This window comes from Crinia signifera, chromosome 1 (assembly GCF_055691185.1).
Source record: "Crinia signifera chromosome 1, ASM5569118v1, whole genome shotgun sequence".
In the NCBI taxonomy this organism is placed as follows: domain Eukaryota; kingdom Metazoa; phylum Chordata; class Amphibia; order Anura; family Myobatrachidae; genus Crinia; species Crinia signifera.
This window is the reverse complement of record NC_139217.1, coordinates 451,439,721-451,460,743: the sequence shown is the minus strand read 5'-3', so window position 1 is coordinate 451,460,743 and position 21,023 is coordinate 451,439,721. Positions and strand designations below refer to the sequence as shown.

Sequence of the window (21,023 nt, the reverse complement as noted above, 5' to 3'; positions counted from 1 at the left end):
TTTGCTCATCTATGTATTAACAGGCGCTGCGGAACCCTTGTGGCGCCGTATAAATAAAAAATGGCCACAGCCTGCACACTTCCAATGCCATCTGCTGCACAGCAATGAACGTGGGTTAGCGCAGTGGCAAACAGCTCTTTTCTCTCCAGCTGTCGCTGTTCTGCAAGAGTAGAAAGATCTGCTGTGAACCATATTTTTCCTTTGGCACGGACTCCCCCTATTCCATTTATTTGGTTCTATAGGATTTCCAAATCGGGATCCTGGCCGCTGGAATGCCGGAGCGCAACAAGGCACCATGCGGGCTTGCTGCGCTCGCCACTCTGCGGACACGGTGGCTCGCTACAAGGTTCTATTCCCATGAGGGAGAATAGACCCTGTGCGCTGTGAATCCTGCTGGCGGTAATTATCTTGGCTGTTATCCATCCTAACAGTCGACATTAACTAAATTCCCTATTTATGTATTCGGGTATGAGGAAATTACTTTTTTTTTTTAATTTAAATTAATAATATTCATTGCTTTTGCATTGGGTGACAACATGGAAGGACTGGTGACCGCACGCAGAGTTATGACTTACATGCCACTGAAGAGGAGGCTGTATGCATCAGTTTGGTGATGGGATGCAAAATAGTAATAATTAAACACCCGGATCCTGAAGACTGTTGAATAAACACAGATACTCAGGAAGAATATGGTGAGGAAACAGGCCACCTAAAAGCAATTACACAAAACATTACCAAGGCAAAAATAATGGATTTCATTTGTGTGATTCTAGGTGATGCAATCGTGAGAGCGGCGAGTTACCAGCGGTGTGCCAATGTGCAGTAACCACTAGCAACCAGCCAGCTTTCATCAGAATCAGACTGGCGATAAAGGATTAATGCACATTATATAGTAAATGATCATAGTAGTCATTGTGCACTGGCATTATTCATTGTATCAGAGAGACCAGTAAACATACTATACTACAGACAGAGGGCCAGATGCACTAAGCTTCAAAAGTGATAAAATGGAGAGTGATAAACAGCCAGCCAATCATCTCCTACCTGCCATGTCACAGACTGTGTTTGAAAAATGTCAGGCAGGAGCGGATTGGTTGGTTGTTTATCACTTTCCATTTTATCACTTTTGAAGCTTAGTGCATCTGGCCCAGAGCATGGTCCTAACTGTGCAGAGTTTGTATATTCTCCCTGTGCTTGCGTGGGTTTACTACGGGTACTCCCGTTTCCTCCCACAATCCAAAAATATACTGGTAGGTCAATTAGCTTCCAACAAAAATGATCATTTTCCCCATTTATCAAGCAGCATTTACAAAAAACAAACTTTTTTTTTTTGTGAAATTCCCTCTAACCCAGCCTGTGAGCAAGTCCTTACCTCAATATAAATATAATTATAGGTCCTTTCGGCCTGCTGTATGAACACGGCAAACAGAGACAAGACTGGGTGCGTGCTGAAGAAGGTGCACTCGGACCACACGACTACAGCAGAGAATAATGCCAGGACGACGGCCAGGACCCGAGAACACCAGGGCCGGAACAGACACTCCCAGTACCACTCTGTGCAGAGAGGAGACACATTCGTACATCAGACATCTTATGTATACAGACCCCTTCATTACATTTGTCATTGGTATTCCCTGCTCCATTTACATAACAGCATTGTAACTTCCAGCCTGAATGCCGGACTCTTCATAAGTTTCAAACCATTATTTATGGGGACGTGGACACAAGATCACAGTGGAGCTCTGACCTCAATGGGGTAGATTTCTTACCATTTTTTTTATATCACACTAAAACATGATATTAATTAGTTAAGATTAATCATTTTTATCATATACTGTACTACCTGTGTGGTACATATTAATGTAGTCCTCTCCTACAACAAGCTCATATTACAACCCTCCGTCTAACGCAGCTCATACCGACAGTCGGGGTGTAGAAATGTCGGGTGATCCAACTCTCGGACTCCTGGGGGAAGGTGTGCAGGAACTGCTTTGTCGCGCTGGTCTCATTCTTCGCTACGTCCTCCAGGTGAAAGGCTTGGTCCAGGAGGATGCCCCACTGAACCTGGGTCCGGTTATGTCTCTGGACAGCATAGATCACCTGTGGTGAGGTAAAAATCATCAATATACAATGTGTACGCCCACTACACACCAGGGTCAGCAGCGTGTCCCCAATAGGGCCCATGAGAAAATAGGATTTATGGTCTTACCTTGATAAATCCCTTTCTTTGAGTCCATAGGGGGCACAGGAGTTCATGCTGGGTATGAGAGGTGAGGTAGCAGAGCGTGCACCAAAGGGTTACAAAAATGTACCCAGCATGCTCCCTGCCTCCCTTCTCCCTCATAACCCGCCCCCTGACCCTGGGTCACCAGTTTCGTTAGCAAGCCCAAGGTAGGAGCAGAGCCAGAGAAGAAGGAAGAGCAAACGCACACCCACATAGCATACAGGCCCTAAAGCCATGGAACTTTCCTACATAGGAAGCCCCGCTACCAGGTGCGTCTGGGAGGGCGTCCTGTGCCCCCTATGGACTCAAAGAAAGGGATTTATCAAGCTAAGACCATAAATCCTATTTTCTTTTTCGTCCACTAGGGGGCACAGGAGTTCACGCTGGGACGTCCTAAAGCTGTCCCCTCACGGGTGGGGGACGCTCCTGGACTGCGGAAAGCACATGTCTAGCAAACTGTGCATTAGCCGATGCAAAGGTATCAAATGCCTAAAACTTGATAAAGGTCTGGGAAGAGGACCAAGTAGCCGCCTTACAGAGCTGTTCAGCCGAGGCGCCTCGATTAGCGGCCCAGGATGTACCCACAGACCTGGTAGAATGTGCAGTAATCCCCTCCGGGGGAGTAATCAGTGCGGAAAGATACGCTTGGCGAACCACTGATCTGAGCCATCTCGCCAAGGACTGTTTGGAAGCGGGCCAGCCCCTCTTATTGGCCCCATAAAACACAAACAGTGAACCCGACTTACAAGTTGACTTAGTCCTGCGAAGATAAATCTGCAACGCACGGACTACATCAAGAGAAGCTTCAGCTTCAGAAGAACCTGGAAAAGAAGGCACCACTATTTCCTGGTTAAGGTGAAACTCAGACACCACCTTTGGATGAAAATCCAGTTTGGTACAAAGAACCGCCCTGTCCGGGTGATATACCAGAAAAGACGGTTTCCATGATAATGCACTCATGTCAGACCCCCTTTGTGCTGAGGAAATAGCCAACAAGAAGCCACCTTCCAGGATTTCAGATCCACCTCCTCCAGAGGCTCGAAAGGAGACGATTGAAGTGCCTGGAAAACTTCTAAAGAGGGACACCTCAACAGCCAGCCCGTCAAAGCCAGGCGACTCAAGTCCGGGTGTCGGAATGGCCCCTGTGAAATTAGGTCTGGACGCAGAGGTAGACTCAGAGGAGAGGCTACCAACAGGTTCCATAGATCCGCGTACCAACCTCGACGGGGCCAATCTGGGGCCACTAGGATCATCATTCCTCCCTCCTTCCTGAACTTCCACAGAAGGTGAAGTAGGAGTTGAAACAGGGGGAATGCGTACACTATCTTGCCGACTTAAAGTCTGCCTCAAAATTGAGAACCCCTGGGATGAAGACTGCAGAGATTGCAGAAATCTGCTTCTCCGCCCACCTGAATATCTTGGAGACTTCTTTTATCGCTCCTTTGCTGCATGTCCCGCCCTGCCTGTTAATAAAGGCCACAGGCGTGGTGCTGTCGGACCGGATCTTAACAGGGCCCGCTCGGATGAGGGACCCCAACCTCTGAAGAGCCAGAAGGATTGCTCTCAATTCCAGGAGATTGATCGGAAGGCGACTCTCCTGAGCCGTCCAGCGACCCTGAAAAGATTGAGAATTGCAAACCGCTCCCCAGCCCAGTAGGCTGGCATCCGTGGTAAGCAAGACTCAGGATGGAATCCAAAACGGGCGGCCCTGAGACAAGTTGTCTGTCTTTATCCACCATGTGAGAGACAGGCGAACCTTCGTGGGCAGTTTGATCAATTGACTCCTTAGACGAGTATGATCTCCTGTCCACTGGCTGAGAGTGTAAAGCCGAAGTGGGCGCGAGTGAAACTGTGTATACTCTACCATGTCGAAGACACCACCATACACTTATGTACTGAGACCCTTCTGTGACCTATAAAGGAATGAATCTTCCTCTGAAGGGAGTGGATCTTATCCTCTGGAAGATATACTCTCTACAACCTCTGGAAGATATACTCTCTACAACCGAGTGCCCAGCCGAAGTGTCCTTTGGGAAGGAGTAAGAAACGATTTCTTCCAGGTTATCCTCCAACCGTGAGATAACAGAAGTGTAATCACGACCTGCAAATTACTCCGTAGTAGGTCTGGGGACTTTCCAAAATCAGTGGGCCGTCCAGGTATGGAATCATCCGAACCCCCAGCCGGTGCAGGTGTGCAGCCCTGACCGCCATCACCTTGGTGAACACCCTGGGAGCCGTAGATAGACCAAAAGGTAGCGCCCTGAACTGGAAGTGTTCGACCCGAAGGGCGAACCTCAAAGTGCTGATGTTCCTGTCGGATGGGGATGTGAAGTATATCTAGCGAGGCCATGAAGTCCCCTGGCTCCAGTGAGAGAATGATCGAACGAACGCAGGGACTCCATGCGAAACTTCGGCACTCGCAGAAAAATAGTGAGCGACTTCAGATTCAGGATAGGACGGTGAGAACCATCCAGTTTGTGAATCAAGAATAGGGTGGAGAAGAACCCCTGACCCCTCTGCTCCTGAGGAACTGGAACAATGACGTTCGAGTCCAAAAGAGAGCAGATGGAAAGCTGTAGCACTTGTCGTTTCGCTGGGTCCTTTGGAAGACCCGTGCAAAAATAACACTGAGGAGGGGGGAACCGGAATGTCAGGGCATAGCCCCTGGATACCACCTCCCTGACCTGTTTAGCCACTGGACGTCTGGTAGCCCAGGGCTGCTTGGTGCAGGGCTTGGCTCCCTTAGTGGATGAGGAAAATCTAGAGGAAGGACTAGTGCCGTCGGACAAACCTCTCTCCACCTTGCCCGCCCACTCAGACACTGCCTTGGCCACCCATGACGCGGCAAGCGTGGTACACCCAATGGCCCCTGCCTGTGAAAAGCAGTCCTGAGGAAATTCTCAGAGGGGTCCTTCAAAGATGAAGAATCCGAAATGGGCAGTACTGAAGCGCGAGCTAATCGCGCAACATGATCATCCGCCAGGGGAGGATTTTCCCACTTAGCCCTCTCTGTGGGAGGAACAGGTTAAAAAGTAGTAAGTCGCTTGGAAAGCTGGAACTTTCTAAACGGTTGAGACCACGCAGTCTCCAATAAATCCTCCATGAGGGCCGAAGGCGGGAGCTGGGCCGATACTTTCTTAAGACGCTTAAAAAGCAGGTCTTTACTTTTAGGGGCAGGAGCCTCATCCTCCCTCTGGAGGACTGCCTTAACCTCCTGCATCAGAGACTCTACCTCCGCTGAGGACAAAGTGTCATCGGCCCCTGTGGATTCCGCCACTGAGCTGGAATCCGAATCGGAACGCGGAGAACCCGCATCGGGACTCTGCTGCCTACACTGCCTCCTGGAATCCCTGCCCGCCCGAGTAGCAGTCAACCCCTGCACAGATTGTGCAAAGGATTGCCACCAAGGGGGCTCTACATAAGCAGGAGCTGCCCCAACACTGGTGCTGGCCACTGCCACAGGGGGCATGGGCACAGGGGGCAGGGGCGCAGGAGGTAAGGAGTTGACAAGCGGTCAATATGTCAATACCTGAGTCAAGGTCGAAGCCCAGGCCGGTTCCTGCTGTGAAGGCAGCAGAAGATCTGCTTCAAGGGCCAAACACCTGGAACAGATATCCTCCTCCTGCCGAGAGAGTATGTCCACACATACCCTACAGGTACGCTGCATCGGAGATGGAGTCTCCTTGCCAGGTTTCGCCTTAGGCATACTGTCCATGATAAAAGACAAAAAACACCAGCAGTTACAACACTGACACCCAAGCAACACACTTGCAGCCTTACCCACAAAGCTTTAGCAAAGCCATTTGGTATGGGCAGATAAACTCAACAATTCAGCAAGCTGAAAGGGAGACACCATATATGCAAAGCCAATACTATGAATGGTGACAGTGTTTCAAACTTTCATCTCTTCCAATGATATTGGAAGGAAGACAGCATCAGAGTACCAGCCGCAGGAGAGGATAAATACCACACACACACCAGGCTCCAGGAGCAGGGTGTGGGGGAGAATTCCAGCAGCCTCCATCTTTAAACCCAGCAAGTGCCAGAATGGCTGCTGATTAGGACCTTAATGAGGAGCTGGGACACCTGGGGCAATCCTACATCACCTGGTGTTCCTATGTAGTCACCCACTGAAGTACTAACCAGGCCCAATATACAGCATTAGCTGTAGATCCCAGGCTGTCTTTAAGCTTCCAATGATATTGGAAAGAAGACATCAGCAGAGCTCAACAATCCAGCCAGCAGCAGGAGAGGAGAAATACTACACACACACCAGGCTTCCAGGAGCAGGGTGTGGGGGAGAATCCCAGCAGCCTCCGTCTCTAAACCCAGCAAGTGCCAGAATGGCTGCTGATTAGGACCTTAACGAGGAGCTGGGACACCTGGGGCAATCAGAGAGCAAGCCTCAGCACTTCCCCAGGGGTGGGGGAGGGACTAACCTACAGCACCTGGTGTTCCTATGTGGTCTCCCACTCAAGTACTAACCAGGCCCAATATACAACATTTCCAATGTGTATGGCTGTAGGTTCCCAGGCTGTCTAACCTCCCCCTCAGGCATCAACCCCCGGGACATAGCCTGACTAATTGTCCCTGGTGATCTAGTGGAAAGGTGGAGCAGTCCAGACCCCCACTGCCTGCCCCCCCGCTGACTCCCATACAAACGGGGGGGATCGCTGCTAGACGCGGCTCCCTGCAAGCAGGGAACCGCCGCTTACCTGCCCGGGGACGGAGTGCAGCATGCGGGAGCCTCCGAGAGAGGGTCCCGCGACGGAAGTCCCCAGCCCAGTCGCCAGCGCTGCCGTCGCCGAGTGATGGAGCTGCGCTGCCGGTGATTCACTAAAAGAGCACCCGCCGCAGCAGCTCTAACCCATGGCTGTTCTAACAGCCGCGATAATGGTGCTGCTCTCTCCTTGGCACCAAAGAAAAAACTGGTGACCCAGGGTCAGGGGGCAGGTTATGAGGGAGAAGGGAGGCAGGGAGCATGCTGGGTACATTTTTGTAACCCTTTGGTGCACGCTCTGCTACCTCACCTCTCATACCCAGCGTGAACTCCTGTGCCCCCTAGTGGACGAAAAAGAAAGTTTTATTCTATCATTACTGACTCCTAAAAGGTAAATGTATTTCCTCTACCTCCCCATGGCAGCTGTACTATGGGTTTTCCCCCTCATTAGGTAGATCTGGAAAGGAAAAAAAAGACACAACACTGCCCCTATATAAGGACCGCCCCTACCAGGGCTCAGTGTCTTTTTTTCCTTTCCAGGTAGAGGAGGCTTACCCCATACTGCTGCTGCCTTCCCCGCTGTCTAGTGCAGCCAGGGGTTTAGGCAATAGAAGGCTACCCGCTACCCAGAGTAGTTGGGACACCTGTCTGGTGACCCCCCCCCCGCTACGGTGGCTGGGGGTTATGGTATAGCAATTCCCAAAAATGGTACCTGCTGCCTGTCCGGAACGCTGTAACTTCAAAAGGGGGATCGCGCGCCATTCTGTGCGGCGTTCTCCTTTCACAAACTCCGGCCACTAGCACAGGAGGTGCTGGGGGCGACGTCAGACGCGGCGTCTGACGTCAGCAGGAACAGAGAGCGCGCGCGCGCACACTGAGGGGCTTAAAGGGCGTCTGACGTCATCAAGGAGCGCGAGACTGTGCGCACGCCTCTGACAAGCAGAGAGGGTGTCAGCATTTAAAATGGCGCCGCAGCTGATTGAGAACGCTGCGGATACTCACTGAACCAGACGGACACTGGGTAAGGCTCCACTGTTAGCTTGCTAACGGAGCGCTATACTGCACTTTATTTACAAGTACTGATTACTATGTTTGTGCTACAGTGATCCTGCAATTATGGAGGATGATAGGAAGCAGCAAGGAAAATCGGGGTAAGCCAGGAGGAATAGGTTAGTGAATGCATCTAAGTAAGACAGCCATTAAGTGAGGATGTATGTGCTTGCAGGTCAGAATCAAGCAAGGATAAACTGGAGCTTAAACAGAAGCATAAAAAGTTACATATGGCCAAATGCTCGATGTGTGACGCACCCCTGCCGGATAAATGCAAGGGCACGGTGTGTGAAATTGTAAGAAAGCTCCTTTAATGAGGCCAGAACAAATGGCGGACCTTGTCGCCATGCTAAAAACTTCCCTAGCAGACACCTTTGTTACAAAGGAGGATCTGAAGAAGGGGTCGCATAAGAGGCCCAGGGAGCCACTTTCAGAGGATTCTGACCCAGGGGAAGGCCCCACCACTGATCCACAGGAAGAAGTGGAAGAAGGGGAGGTGACTCAAGAGAAAATGGAGCTGGATTTTAATCCAGACCTCCTCAATAACCTTCTTATCCTGATAAACAAATCACTCAGCATTGAGGACCCGCAAGAGGAAGGGAAGTTACAGGACCTCCTTTTCAAGGATAAAAAGAAAAAACCCAAGTCTTTTCCCCTCTCTAAACCACTACAAGACATAGTGGAAGAGGAGTGGGCTAACCCGGACAAGAAAATAGCTGTGCCACTCAGGGTTAATAAAATGTACCCCTTCGACACGGAGCAAGTGAAGAAGTGGGAGGCGGCTCCCAAGGTGGACTCGGCCATTGCCAGGCTGGCAAGGAAAACTACTCTGCCACTTGAAGACGCCAATGCGTTCAAGGACGCAATGGAAAGAAAGATGGAGATGAGCCTGCGTAAGCAGCATATTACGTCCGGGGCCTCCATAAAAGCATCCTCGGCAATAGCAGTGACCTCGAGGGTGTTAAGATCCTGGTGCCAGGACTTAGAGTCCGACTTACTGGACGGAGTAAAAAGGTCAGAACTCCTTAAAATAATCCAGAACGTGCAGATTGCCGTTGAATTTATTTGTGACGCATCATTAGATGCGGTTAGACTGGCAGCCAGATCAAACGCAAGTAACGCAGTAACTAGGAGGGCACTGTGGCTTAAATCATGGTCAGCGGATGCCCAGTCCAAAAACAAACTGGTGTCACTCCCGTTCCAAGGTGACTATTTGTTCGGGAAGAATTTGGATGACATCATATCAAAAACCACGGGGGGAAAGTCGGTATGGCTTCCTCAGGATAGAGGTTTTAAGAAAACACCTAATAGATCACAAAGATTCCAGTTCCAAGACTTTAAGGAGGCAAGAACATACAGACCGGGCAGAGGGTACAGAAGACCCTGGTCCGGAGGAAGAAGCTCCTTTCGCGGTCAAAGGGGCAGAGATGGAAAGTTTGGATATAGACAAACACAATGACGCCAAGCAGAAGGTAGGGGGCAGACTGAAGAAATTTCATTCGGTTTGGGCCCAATCTACAGCGGACAAGTGGGTGATGGAAGCAGTATCACTAGGATACAAAATAGAATTTGTACAAGACCCTGGCGTATGGCTGGAGGATTCACCCATACCAAAAGACAGGGGAGAAAGGTTGGCATTAAAGCAAAGTCTAAAAAACATGATAGCACAAGGAGTGGTGGTGGAGGTCCCCAAAGGACAAGAGATGACAGGATGGCAATCAAGGTTCTTCGTAGTCAAGAAGCAATCGGGAGGATTCAGGACCATACTGGACCTGAGAAGGCTGAACGCATACGTATTTGCCAGAAAATTCAGGATGGAGTCTCTCAGGACGATACTCCCGGATATAAAGAAGAACGCTTTCTTGACGACAATAGACCTCAGAGATGCCTACCTCCACATACCGATCTATTCAGGACATCAAAAATTCTTAAGATTCCGTATATCAGGCGTAACATACCAGTTCACGGCTCTGCCATTCGGCCTGTCAACCTCCCCAAGAACATTCACCAAGGTATTGGTAGTGCTGGTAGCAAAGTTAAGAGAGGAAGGCATCACAGTATGGGCGTACCTGGACGACCTATTAGTGATGGCACGGTCAGAGGAACAAGCAGTAAGTGATGGAATTCAGAGGAATTCAGAGGAACATCACAGAGTGATGGAATTCCTTCAAGAACATGGCTGGATTATAAATCTAGACAAAAGCCAGCTTCAGCCCACAACAGCGGTAAAATACTTGGGGGTCATTATAGACTCAAGATCAATGAAGGCAATCCTGACACGAGAGAGAATAGCAAAGCTAAAACAAGAAATAAACCACTTCTTGGGAAGAAAAATAGTCAGCTCAGCAGACTGCTTAAGGTTACTGGGCCTCATGTCGGCAGCATCAGATGCTGTAAACTGGTCAAGGTTGCACACAAGGGGCATACAAAACTGCTTTCTGTCTCAATGGGACGGGGACAGCAAGCAGACCACGCAAAGAATTATACTCTCAAAAGGAGCCAAACGAGACCTGCTCTGGTGGATGGAAAGAGGAAGACTAGGACAAGGGAAGTCCTTCACCACAGGGGAGCAAGTGCTACTGACAACCGATGCCAGCATGTCAGGCTGGGGGGCAGTATGCGAAGGGGCAGTAGCCCAAGGAGAATGGTCAAGACAGGAAGGAGTACTTCACTCAAACATCAGGGAAATGAACGCAGTGAGAGAGGCGTGTCAGCACTTCCAATCCCAACTGTACCAGAGAGATCTGATAATCAGAACAGACAACGCGGTGGTAGTAGCATACCTCAACAAACAGGGAGGTACAAGGAGCAGATCGATGATGGCAGCAGCAGCACTAGTGCTGAACTGGGCGGAAGCCTGGACGAGCAGCCTCTCAGCAGTATTTATAGCGGGACGAGAGAACCGACAAGCAGATGCCTTGAGCAGGAAGCAGATAAAACCAGGGGAGTGGGAATTATCCCAAAAGATATTCGAAGAAATAGCGCAGAGATGGGGCTATCCAAAGATAGATCTCATGGCAACCAGAGACAACAGGAAGGTGGAGAAATTCGTATCCAGACACTGGGAAGAAGGATCCTGGAACACGGACGCGTTGACGTGCCAGTGGGAGCAAGGCCTGATGTATATCTTTCCACCCTTCCCTGTCATATCAAGGACACTGAACAAAATACAGAGGGAGAAGGCAACAGTAATAATCATTGTGCCCACATGGCCAAGGAGAGCCTGGTTCCAAAAACTGGTCAGGATGGCAGTAGCAGGGCCATGGAAACTACCAGACCAAGAAGACCTGCTATGGCAGGGAAGATATGCGCAGCGTCAGCCCAGAGACTGGAAACTAGCGGCATGGTTGCTGAAACCAGAACCCTGGTGAACAGGGGCTTCTCCTCTAAAGTGGTAAAAACTCTGTTAAGGGCCAGGAAGAAATCAACATCAGGCACATATTATAGAATCTGGAAAACATACACACAATTTTGTATAATCCAGAGGAAGGATCACAGAGCCATAACAACAGTACTCGACTTCCTCCAGGCCGGCCTAGACAAAAAGCTATCAGTCAGTACACTAAAAGTCCAGGTATCCGCACTGGGCGCTATACTGGACAGGAAAATCGCAGAAGATAAGTACGTACGGAGGTTCATACAAGCATCCAAGAGGATAAGGCCAGAATTCCGTAGCCCAACTACACCATGGGACCTAAATTTAGTGCTAAATGCGTTAACCGAGAGCCCTTTCGAGCCCTTAGAAGAAGTTCCAGTTAAATGGCTGACAACCAAAGTGGCATTTCTGGTGGCGGTAACATCCACAAGAAGGGTGTCGGAGCTGCAGGCCCTATGGGCAGAAGAGCCGTTCCTGAACTTATATGAAAATAAAGTCGTCCTAAGGACAAATCCTCACTTCCTGCCCAAGGTAGTGTCATCCTTCCACATCAACCAAGAAATAGTATTACCGTCTTTTTGCGCAAAACCAGCTAATGAGAAAGAGCGAAGGCTCCACAAGTTAGACGTTAAAAGAGCACTAACCATTTACTTACAAAGGGTTGAGAACTGGAGGAAAACAAAAAGGCTCTTCGTTGTGACAGAAGGCAAGAATAAAGGACTTGGAGCTTCAAAAGCAACCATCGCTAGATGGATTAGGACATGTATAGCGGAAGCATACAAGTTAAACCATAAGGAAGTCCCACAAAGCTTAAAAGCTCATTCCACTAGAGCAGTAGGATCTTCCTGGGTTAGGAAGGGTGCAGCATCTCTAGAAGAACTATGTAAAGCAGCCTGCTGGGCATCAGCCCACACTTTCTCTAGACATTACAGTTTGGATATCGAGTCCTCCAGTGATGCGAAACTGGGCAGGAAGATACTGAGCGCAGTAATATAAAGATAAACGAAGCATCCCTAAATAAGGGGGAGAACGTCAATTAAAAAAAGGGGACCTACATGTAGGTGACTACAACCTATTTCAGTATGAGGTATTATTTTCTTATTCGGCCCCACCCAAAAAAAATTTTTTTCTCTTTACACTGCTATGGTATTACCCATAGTACAGCTGCCATGGGGAGGTAGAGGAAAGTACGGATTCTTACCCGTTAATACGCTTTCCTCTACTCCACCATGGCAGCATTATTCCCTCCCTTGGGATATATGATGCAATATAAGATGTTAATTTAAGTTATTTTATGTGAGAATGTATACTCGCTGATAATCAAGACACTGAGCCCTGGTAGGGGCGGTCCTTATATAGGGGCAGTGTTGTGTCTTTTTTTCCTTTCCAGATCTACCTAATGAGGGGGGAAACCCATAGTACAGCTGCCATGGTGGAGTAGAGGAAAGCGTATTAACGGGTAAGAATCCGTACTTTGTAACCTACAAGCAAACTTTGGTTTAGTACACAAAATGGCTGCCTACTTATCTACATTTGACAGACTCAAAAGGTTTTTTTTGTCTTTTTCGAACACAAGAATTATCTACAGCAGTGATTTTCAACATTTACCTTGCGGCACACTGAATAAGATTTTAAAATTGCCAAGGCGCACCATGAGATCCCCACAGGGCAAAACACATTGGCCCCCACAGGAAAAAAAAAAACCTATTAGCTCCCACATAAAAAAAAAAAAAAAAACAATCACACTGGTCCCCACAGGTAACTAAAATTAAATACATTAGCCCTTTACATGAAAAGAAGAGACCAGTAAATAACAGTTGAACTGGTGGTGGCTGTAAACTGGTTTGGGCATCTCTAGGTCTGGGGCACACTTGAGAACAGCTCAAGGCACACTAGTGTGTCACGGCACAGTGGTTGAAAAACACTGATCTACAGTATATCAGGTCAGGAACAACATTTCTCTGACCGGACACGGATAAGGACAGCCTCTGGCATCAGTGTAGCGCTGGGAACAAGATTACTACAACTATAACGCCCTATGTATTATAGAAGTTTGCATTATACTGCTATAGATCTTCCTGCTTCATCTCTTTATCATGGCAAAGCTGGAAGCAGTAGCACCAAGATGCAGTGATCGCAATTATGCGCTGCCAGTGCCCCACAGGGCATCAGCCTATAGCTGATGTGCAGTTCCTCACCTCCAGGCCAGCTACAGTGGGTTATATATACAGAATATAGCTTTTTAAAATTTAGTGTGGAAGAAAAACCGCTTCAGGAGAATGTTCAGATCTACACAGATAAAGAAGAAGGAGGCAGATATTTGCCCATAGAATTTGATGGCAGATAAGAACCACTTGGCCGTACCTGTTTGTGGAGTTTTACTAGCATCTTTTCACTGGGATAGTTGATATTCTTTTCCTCAAAGTCCTCATAGTCATCCATGTTTCTCCCCATTTTCTCCTGGTACACGCTGGGACACTAGAGGGATCACATGTGATAATGTAGTGACACAAGGCTGAGCATACATGTACAGCAGCCTCACGGTAAAGCGGATTACTTAGTACTCAACCACAACACATGAATCATTTTATTTATATAGGACTCTTCCTCCGAGAGGACACAATAATACACAATCCTGGAACATAGCTAATTTTAACAGTATCAGTTTACCACCACCTGTCTCTCATATTTGCCCTGTAATTCGTATTTTAAAATCACATGATCGGTTGCTTGCAGACACCAAACATTGTACAAAACAACATACAAAAGACTTGATGATGCAGTGCTGCCCTGCATCCAGAAGGTGTCAGTGTCCCCTATAGTTTGCCTTTAGTCATTCTGAAAACAAGGAAACTACCCCCAGCTCCTAGAGAGTGCATCAAGTGCCACATGAATACAGCATCATTCAGTCCTCATACCTTTCTTAATATGGTATCAACACATTTGCGCAAGGGGTGGTTGTATTTAATACACTCGTTCACTTTACGCACTTCCTGTAAGAGAAATAAAAAAAATACACAAGTTAAAACCCATAAGCTTTGTCACCACGGTAACAGTAATATTTACATAATCATTTTTGGACAGCACCAATAGGAAGCGTAGAAAGACGGAGACCTCACCTCCATGGCATCCTCCAGGTTCTCCTCCGCATCTGCCTTCTCGGTCATTAGTTTGGCTGCTTTGAAATAAGTCTTCATGAGCAGGTAGCCTTTCTTGGCTCCTTTCCAGTGAGAGCGGGGGATCTCCACCAGACCGTAGCCCAGCAGCAGGACCAGGAGGAACAGACCCCAGGTGTTGGCTGCCGCTATCCCAATAGTCTGCAGCTGATACCTTAGAGAGCAAGAAAGGAAATTCAGATTCACGTGATAAAGATAAAACGGTTCAAGACATTTACAGTAGGAGAGAATGTGCTGTTCTCCCCCCTACAAGGCAGCCAAATCAAATGCAGACATGAAAGCAAATAGTAGGGAGGGTAGGTAGTTGATTTCCATAGTCCATCTGCCTCGAGCACACAGGATGGGATACATGAACCAAAGAAATAGACAAGATAAAGTTTTGTATTCTTGTAAAGGGAGCTAGATCTACTTACCATTCAAGATGAAATTTAGGGTTCACAGCAACGTATATTAACAGCGCCCCAAAGATTAGCAGGTATGTGCCATAATAGATAGCATTTTCAATCAGAGCAGTTTTAATTTTGCCCGTGATGGAGAAGCCCCCGGATCTCGCATAGGACTGCATGAACGGCAGCAGGATCCTGCAGAAAGCAGACGCACAGTGATCAGACAACATGCTCTCATCTCAGGCTATACAGAAATAAATGGTGTCCATAGTATCAGTACATGAAAGGGAGAACCAACTGCTCGCCCCCACTGTCATCTATACAGTGTGAGCAGATCTCTGGGGCAGATGTATGAAGCCTTAAAAAGAGATAAACACTAGAGTATGAAGCCTTTAAAACAGATAAACACTAGAGTTATAAAGAGTGATAACTGTCCAGCCAATCTGTCCCTAACTGCCATTTTTTCAAACCAAGTCTATAACATGACAATTAGGAGCTGATTGGCTGGATGTTTATCATCGCTCTTTGTAAGCCTCGCGTTTATCTCTTTCTAAAGCTGAATACATCTGCCCCTGTGTAGTAGAACACTAATAAAGGGCCCCATACATCAGCAATTAATTGTGACAATTTTCAGATATGGAGATGATTGCCACAATTAATTTTAGATGTGTGGGCTCCCCCTTTTGGCAATCCCAATCAAAATCACCAATCGATTGCTTAATCAGGTTTTTAAACAAGTTTAATAATCTGGTATTATCTGCAGATCTTTTTTATATGTGTGGGCATTCCCAATTCGTCTTCTTCATCTATTTACATTATGAACAGCAATCGATTGGGCAATTTCCAGATATGAAGATGCAATCTTTAGATGGAAAATTCTGCCGATCACTGAAATAAATCTGTAATGTGTGGGCAAGTCAAATAGATTGTAAAATCCATTTATCTGGCCAAAAAATCCCTGTATCTGAAAATCCATAAATTGTGATTGCTGATGTATGGGGCCCATAAGCCAAGGTGAGCAACTTTAAACTTGTTAAACCGCGCACCAAGGCTGCCTCCCTCACTTGTATGTAACATGCAGTACCTGTAACAACCAGTAGATGGCCTACATGTGTAAGTGATATATGCATACAGTCAGAGGCGGATATAGACCTCATTGGGCCCAAGGCAAGATACTGGTTTGGGGCCCTCCTCCCTCAAAGAATCCATAGCACTATATTTTTGCACTGTCTACTGATAAATGCTCAGCTACGTGAAGCAATGAATCAGGCCCTAGGTTTGTTAGAAGTAGCCTAATACCGGTGTCACATGTAAAGTATACGGACTGCCCTTATACAGTGGATGAAAACATTGCGTGTGTCCAAACATTTTCTATCCTAACAGAAGGACTTTGGGATTGTGGGAAGGTCCATGTAATGACATCACACGGTAGTCATGCAATGCCCCTCTGGGAATATGGACGGCCAGGATACCTTTATGGGGCCATTTGGCACCTTCTAGGCCCTAGGCAGGCACCTAGGTTGCTTTGTGGAACAGCTACCTCTACATACAGGTTGTGGTTCAAAAGGTCAACAGTATCTTGAAATGTATAAGGCTAGCGCGAAAAAAGTGGACACAGTGAAAGGCCGACACAAGTTCTGGAAGTCTTTAGGGTGTCAAATTGTAGGTTAGACAACGATACCCTAATTAATGTGATGCTTCAGGCAAAGTGTCTGCTCCACTGAGCTTGCCACAAATGATAACTTCTGATCCTAGTCCAAGTGGGTGTTAAAGTATAAAGAAAATAATAAAAAAAAAAACACTTGTGTTGACCATGGCAGCCTGACCATCTATTGACCAAGTCGTCAACCAATCTTCCAGATACCTAGACACACATACAATTGCTAGGTGAAAAACTGGCATTGATCTGTGCAACTGACACTTACCAAGTTAGGAACTGGGACGTCCAGTAGACTACCCGCCAGAAGATTGGCATGATGCCCTTTGGGATATAGCTCCAGGGCTTGTAGCACTCGTGGGGCGAGTCATTCTCAGGACTGCTGCGGAGCAGAAGGACAGCAGCAGACGTTATTAACACAGTACCCACAGGATTGGAACTTTGCACAAGACACATGGAACGTTGTACAAGTCCCAACACCTGGGGGAAATGACAGCATACGTATGAAGACATAATTGTAGAACTCCCACATGTATATGGCATTAGCAGCTGTAGCAAACAAGAAACCGGACTTAAGCTGGCCATACATCAGAAAGATATTGTACCCAATCATACAATCTCAATTGATTGTAAGATGGATTGTATGCAGATTGTGTGCACATCTTGTGTACACAATCATACAATCAATCATAAGATGGATTGTATGACTGATTGTATGATGGATTGTATGCAGATTGTGTGCACATCTTGTGTACAAAATCATGCAGCAGATGGATTGTATGACTGATTGTATGATGGATTGTGTGTAGATTGTGTGTCCAAAAACCACCAAGGACTGCCGGGGATTTCAAGGGAAATTGTACACAATCATGAGTGCAATCGATCTTAAGATCGATCTTTCTGATGTATGGCCAGCTTTAGGGTGCAGAATAGCTCCATGTATCTGTCATCTTTTGGGGGTACATCACCCGAAGTATCCCAGCCAACCACACACAATAATGCAATTGATCTGCATTCGCCCTCTCCTCACTCACTATATCAATGTCTATGACGACAGTGAAATGACCTTTCGACCTAGAACCATGTCAACCTTTTCCTATGTCGACCTAGAACCATGTCAACCTTTTCTAATGTCGACCATCATGCTGTAGACCAAATGACCGTATCCCATCACAGAATACTGAACTACACTTTTCATCCCTTCTTATAATTTCCCCTCACTACAGTTCTACAAGGGGAAGAACTCATATGTTTGTGCCAGTAGCTGTCAGTGCTGGGTGCCCGACGAAACAGTTCAATTGTTGCCCCAGTCGGGTGGGAAAAGCTGCAACCACCTGAGTTTTGCTCAGTCGCCCACTGCTGACAAGCAAAAATGTAAAAAAAAAAAAAAAGGATCCGTTTGGGTGCCCAAAGGGTCATTTTCACTTTCACCATCTGCGATATTCAGACAATTGCGGATGGGTCTCAATCAGGACCATTAGTACGCTAGAAAAAAACCTATACATTCACAATGCTGACATTACACATCTGCCAAACATGGAAGTGGTCTGCCAATCAGGTGTCTGCAATGCTTCATCATGGGGTGTTGTTAGGGAGAATACAATTTCACTATATCATTTCCTGTTGGCAGAAAGACAACAGCAGCACGGAGAAAGGTACATGCACACAAATCTCCAATGGGAGAGAGGCGGAGGTAAATGGTACATATTCTCTGTCCAGGCCTGCCTAGTAAGACTGTAGCTATATAAAAAGGAACAATAGCAATGATAAGGATATCTACCTTAAAGAGTGGGTGGTGGCTGCGAAAGTTGTGGAGATGTTGGTAATTGCTGCTTTTGTGGTTGTGGGCAGCTGGCTCACATTGATGGGGGCGGGAGTGACGGCATTCCTGGCGATGCATCGATTATATATTGTCTGAAAGCATAATATGACCTGTTATTAATAAACACTAACATCCTCATCCCGCTAGTCCCCATCCCCATGGTCAGAGGATTTCGGTGAGTTCCTGGGAGGTAACAGGGCCTGTCGCTGAAAGCAGCCATGTTCTGAGATGAACAGACACTCATACAGGAGGACATATGTGGATGGAGACACTGCACTTACGCACAGTGATGGAAACCCAGTGTCCTAAAATGCTGCAACTGGGCATCTGATTCGTTTTAAAATTGGACATTTGGCATTAGCATAAAGCAGTGGTCAGGGAACTCGTTCCTCATTACCCCGCGCAATGCATGTTTTGCAGATCTCCTCACAGAATCACAAGTGAAATAATTAACTCCACCTGCGGACCTTATAAAATGTGTCTGTGAGTAATAAGTACACCTGTGCACCTGCTGGGTTACCAGCAAAACATGCACTGTGTGGGGTAATGAGGACCGAGTTCCCTGACCACTGACATAAAGGCACAGATACGACTGCAGCAAAGACACAGCAGTGTTTGAGTCCACAATGTAAAGCAGAGTTTTTCACCCACTGTGCCGTGACACACTTGAGCTGTTTGTGTCTCCAGATCTAGAGATGCCCAAACCAGTTTACAGCCACCACCAGGCCAACTGTTATTTACTGGTCTCTTCTTTTCATGTAAAGGGCCAATGGATTTTTTTTTGTCACCTGTGGGGACCAGTGTGATTGTTTTTTAAATGGAGGCCAATAGGTTTGGTTTTTCCTGTGGGAATCTTATTAAAAGGTCCATAAACACTGGGCGACTGCCCAGTGTGTATGGACAGCGATGATGACTCATCGCTGCGGGGAAAGTCGCTCAGTGCATACACATTGAGCAGCTTTCCCCCTGCCTGCGCCGACGGAGGGGTGGGGGGGATGGGGGAAGGATGGCGTTGCATAGCACAGCGCTATGCAAAGCTCTCCTGAAAGCCGCTCATCTGCTGGTATAACCAGCAGATGAACGGCCTTTCCGGCGATGTTGCGGGAGCGCGCAGCAGCGCTCACCGCCGGGCATAGGGACAGAAATCCGCGCAATAAATAGAAAAGTGCCATTGTTTAGTAAGCCTCTACATCAGTGATTTTCAACCTTTTTACCTTGTGGAACACGAAAGGCCCATACACACTGGGCGACTTTGAGCGGAAAGCTGCTCAAACCTACTGTCTTGAGCGACTTTCAGCTCAAAGTCGCCCAGTGTGTATGGGCCTTTCGTGTTCCACAAGGTAAAAAGGTTGAAAATCACTGATGTAGAGGCTTACTAAACAATAGCACTTTTCTATTTATTGCACGGATTTCTGTCCCTATGTCATAAACAGGTGACAACTGCTACTCATTATTTTATAAGAACAGTCAATACACTATGGGGGAGAAATTTACTAAAGGAAATTTGTAAAAAATAGGTGTATTTGTATTTAGAAATACACTTATTTTTGACATTTACTATCCCGAAAATACGGCAATTCGTATTGATGTGCTATCAATACGAATTGCCGTATTTTCGGGATAGTTAATGTCAAAAATAAGTGTATTTCTAAATACAAATACACCTATTTTTTACAAATTTCCTTTAGTAAATTTTCCCCTATGCAGTGGTCCTTCTAGCACCCTGCAACTTTCAAAACCCGTGCCGTTCCTTTTTCCTGCCTGGGGCATCTTTTCCATCACAGTCAAGAGACTTTTACCATTCTAAAACTATCTTCCATGTTGCTCCAATGGTCAGGGCAATCCCTCCATAATCAAACACCCCACATGTAAAAAGAGGTACAATTTCTCCTGACGTGGAGGTAGCTTTTTTAGCTTGCACCACTTAGAAAAGAAGGATGGTTCAGTATTAGCCGGTTCTAAGCTGCAGCTAGTATTACAGCAGGGTTGACCAATAGATCACAGCACCGATGAGCAGGAGTGACAGCTTACCGTACTAACGTCCAGTGGTATGATAAACACGATCAGGAAGCACAGGCACCAGGCCAGCAGTGTGGCCACCAGCACCAGTCGGTGCTGTTTCTTGAAGTCCCCAAATCGGTGAAGGAGAAAGAGGGCGAGAAAAAACACAAATATGATCTCAATTCCAAGGGCGGCTCCGCTCATTGTTACCAATGCTCTTCAGCCACTGGGGGTGCGGGAATCCGTTCAGGTTCAAAGCTGTAAGGGATCAATGTAACACAACATGAAGTCAAAACGCAAGGAATAAAGAGAAATTATTTTAAAGATTAGTAGGGATAATTGGGTATCTCACAGAAACTCCATTACATATAATAACTGAAACAAGCAACGTATTATATGCCATCCCTGATCATTTGGGTAGTAGTTCCAGTTGGTGGTGCAGTACTAAAAGAATAAATAAAACTTTTTACCCGGGTTATATATGATTAACCCCTTCCTGACAGAGCCAGTTTTTGCGTTCCTGACAGAGCCCTTTTTTTCAAATCTGACATGTCTCACTTAAGTGGGGATAACTTTTTTTTGCTTTTACTTATCCCAGTGATTTTGAGATT

The 21,023-nt window shown here is 47.0% G+C and overlaps 1 protein-coding gene across 2 annotated transcripts in view; it reads right to left on the bottom strand.

Annotated features, from left to right (window-relative positions):
* The window catches only part of LMBRD2 (LMBR1 domain containing 2), a 50,155-nt gene that overhangs the window by 12,977 nt on the left and 16,155 nt on the right, over nt 1–21,023 (bottom strand). Inside the window, exons 2-11 of one of the 2 annotated variants that reach the window (XM_083154797.1) lie at nt 20,443–20,670; nt 18,370–18,503; nt 16,858–16,971; nt 14,960–15,127; nt 14,490–14,700; nt 14,289–14,363; nt 13,735–13,848; nt 1,920–2,100; nt 1,373–1,554; nt 576–709 (exon numbers count right to left, since the gene is read on the bottom strand). In XM_083154797.1, the coding sequence (XP_083010923.1) occupies nt 576–709; nt 1,373–1,554; nt 1,920–2,100; nt 13,735–13,848; nt 14,289–14,363; nt 14,490–14,700; nt 14,960–15,127; nt 16,858–16,971; nt 18,370–18,503; nt 20,443–20,616 (1,487 nt within the window). In that variant the 5' untranslated portion in view covers nt 20,617–20,670. The remainder of the gene's footprint in view (nt 1–575; nt 710–1,372; nt 1,555–1,919; nt 2,101–13,734; nt 13,849–14,288; nt 14,364–14,489; nt 14,701–14,959; nt 15,128–16,857; nt 16,972–18,369; nt 18,504–20,442; nt 20,671–21,023) is intronic. The other variant, XM_083154805.1, reaches the window with a different exon arrangement.